This window comes from Akebia trifoliata, chromosome 3 (genome assembly GCF_017979445.1).
Source record: "Akebia trifoliata isolate Shusen 1 chromosome 3, ASM1797944v1, whole genome shotgun sequence".
Classification (NCBI taxonomy): domain Eukaryota; kingdom Viridiplantae; phylum Streptophyta; class Magnoliopsida; order Ranunculales; family Lardizabalaceae; genus Akebia; species Akebia trifoliata.
The window spans coordinates 39,005,510-39,008,712 of NC_141377.1; the positions used below are offsets into that span (position 1 = coordinate 39,005,510).

A 3,203-nucleotide genomic window follows, 5' to 3' on the forward strand; every position below is an offset into this window, starting at 1 on the left:
TAAACATTTTTGTGTATACATAGCGGATGCGTTGTAGCTCGTTTTTCGGTACGTGGAACATTAAATTAAATAAAAATAATAACACCCGCATATTAGATCAGATTTATTATATAATAAATAAATAAAATCTTTGACATGTAATCAAGCGTTGTAGCTCATTTTTTTTTTTTTATCAAAAAAAAAGAGTTTGAAAATGGACGGACTTGGATGAAATCCCCTTGATGATGTGGCACACCCTCAACCGTTGGAAGGAGCGCCCGCAGCTGACACCCTTGATTCTCTGATTCTCATGCCATGTGGAATGTGTTATTCAGACATCCACATGCATCATCCATCCATCCATCCATCCCCTCTACTCATCCCTAGAAGGGCTATAAAGATCAAGTCCCCCCTCTCTTTCTCTCTCTCATGATCACTAAAAGCTCCACTGTATCCCAAATGTCTTCATCCCTGTTCTGGCTCTTCCTCCTCCATATAACCATGGCCGTTGTAGCTCAATTACGGCCTGGGTTTTACTCACAAACATGCCCGGGAGCCGAATCACTAGTAAGAGATGTGATGTTGAAGGCGATGAGGAGAGAACCCAGAAGCGGCGCGTCTGTAATGCGCTTGCAATTCCACGATTGCTTTGTTAATGTAAGTTTTAATTTTAATTAATCAGTTATTTAATTTTCTTCAAAATTAACTCACAAATTATTCTTGTGTTCTTGTTGATGTTGAATAGGGTTGCGATGCTTCTTTATTACTCGACGACACACCAACCATGCTTGGTGAAAAACTCTCTCTCTCAAACATAAACTCACTTAGATCATACGAAGTCGTCGATGAGATCAAAGATGCCATAGAGAAGCTCTGCCCTAATATCGTCTCCTGCGCAGATATCATAATCATGGCTGCAAGAGATGCTGTCGTATTGGTACACACCAACGATTACAACAAGAAACCCAATTCTTGTTTTATTTTTTATTTTTTATTTTTTATTATCTAATTTTCATTTTAAAGAAATTTTTTTTTTAAGACTTCTCCCTTTTTTTTTGTTGGGTTTTTGGTTAGAGTGGAGGGCCTTATTGGGAAGTCAAATTAGGGAGGAAAGACAGCTTAACAGCAAGTCAAGAAGACGCGAACGAGATCATGCCGAGTCCAAGAGCGAACGCAACTCTCCTCATCGACCTCTTCAACAGATTCAATCTCTCTATTAAGGATTTGGTTGCGCTTTCGGGTTCACATTCGATTGGTAACGGGAGATGCTTTTCTATAGTCTTCCGTTTGTACAATCAATCGGGTACGGGTAGACCCGACCCTAATATGGACCCTGCGTTTAGACAAAAACTGGATAAACTGTGTCCGCTTGGTGGAGATGGGAACGTGACGGGTTATCTGGATGCAACTCCTGTTGTTTTTGACAATCAGTATTTCAAGGATTTGGTTGGAGAGAGAGGGTTTCTTAATTCGGATCAGACGTTGTTTTCTTTGGATTCTCGGACTCGGAAATTTGTTATAGGTTTTAGTAGAGATCAGAGTGGCTTCTTCTCGGCCTTTGTTGAGGGGATGGTGAAGATGGGTGATTTTCAGTCGGGTCGACCCGGTGAGATTAGGAGGAATTGCAGGGTTGTTAATAGCCGTCATGTGGAGGAGATATAGTTTGAATCGAGAGAGAGAGAGAGAGAACTATGTGTCTTTAATTAATCAAGAAATTAATGGGCAATATAGAAAATCTTAGTAGAATACACCATATGTTAGATGCAGAGGCAACATTTCTATTATGTTGAAGGAAAAATGATTTTATGGTAGGTTAAAAGAGAAAAAAAAAAAATCTAACTTATTCCTTGAGATTTGCACTCAAAATGATTATCTTTGCTCATTTAGATCATTCTGAGTTCTATCGTGTGTATTCAAAAGGTTCTTCGATACTTAAGTTAGGATTTAATGATTATTAAAACGATTTTTCTTAATTAGTAAATACTTAACCTTTTTCATCAACATTTTAACCACAACCTCTTATAGCCATTTATGGCTATTTTAGCTAATTTTTCATTTTCAGTGATTCTCTCCTTCTTTGGTACAATGGTTATGGTATAAGTTGGGGCAGGTTTGTGAACCCTCCTTTGAACCTCTGGGATACATAGTCCCAAATCTGAGACTAATTTATAAGGATAAACCAAGCGTTATAATGTTTTAAAGTTGGGCGTTGATTATCTAACTCAATTTGACAAAATAACTCAAAAACTTATTGACGAGGCATATATAAGAATCGTAGATTTTTTCTTCGAGGCACACTACTGCAAATGTTTATTGGGATGTGCAATTGTATATATTAAAGAAAAAAATCTACAATTCTGGTACATGCCATGTTGTGAGTTTTTAAGTTATTCTATCAAAGTTGAGTTAGAAAATCATAACACTTTAAAGTTTTGTACCATCTCAAAAAGTTTTGATCCAAACCATTACAATTTTTCTCCTTATTGAAGAGTCCTCATAATTTGACTCTTTTTTTTTTATTGTACTCGCTTTACTCCTCCTTCACATCACCAAACAAAATCATAAATATGTAGACTTGTGTATCGTGAAGCAAATGATGTATGGTGATGTGAAGGGGAAGTTAAAATGAGTCAGATTACCACGACTTTTTATCGAATCATGGATCAATTATCATCGTCATCTAAGCCTTATCACAAAAATTATATCAGTTGAATGAATCTTGTTTCTCCACCCAATTTTGTTTAAAGCAATACTTTTTGTCTAGTCACGTGTGTCCATATATGCTTTAAATTTAAAATATCCAACATTACTTTTATTTAGGGCCACCCCTCAATGTCAAGGACATCATAACTATCATCAAATCATAATCTCAAGCCTCAAGTAGCCAAGCACGATGAAATGACAATAGTCTCAAAAAGTTATTTTGGGTTCTTTTGTCTAGTTTCATAATGTTTCATACAAAATGTTTTGAAATTTTAGCTTGCTAAGACAAAACAACGTCCAAATTGAAAAAATAAAATAAAAATCAAAGTTTCAATCATTTTTTTTTCTAATTTCTTTTGATCAACAAATCTATTAGAGAGATCTAGGAAGAAAAATACAAAGAGAGAGATCTAGGGAGAAAAAGGTGCACACACACATATCTGGGGATAAAAATATAGAGAGATAGAGAGAGATAAAGGCACCTAGTTGATGTTATCGTCGGATGTATGCCGACGTCGGGG

At 36.2% G+C, this 3,203-nt stretch overlaps 1 protein-coding gene across 1 annotated transcript; it reads left to right on the top strand.

The window, feature by feature from the left end:
• The first annotated feature begins 390 nt into the window (after positions 1-390).
• LOC147406843 (Peroxidase superfamily protein) lies at positions 391-1,727 on the top strand. Its single transcript, XM_086435131.1, has 3 exons — positions 391-636; positions 725-916; positions 1,054-1,727. The coding sequence occupies exons 1-3, from the start codon at positions 409-411 to the stop codon at positions 1,639-1,641; spliced, it is 1,008 nt and encodes a 335-aa protein (XP_086291257.1). The 5' UTR covers positions 391-408; the 3' UTR covers positions 1,642-1,727.
• The last annotated feature ends 1,476 nt before the right edge of the window (positions 1,728-3,203 follow it).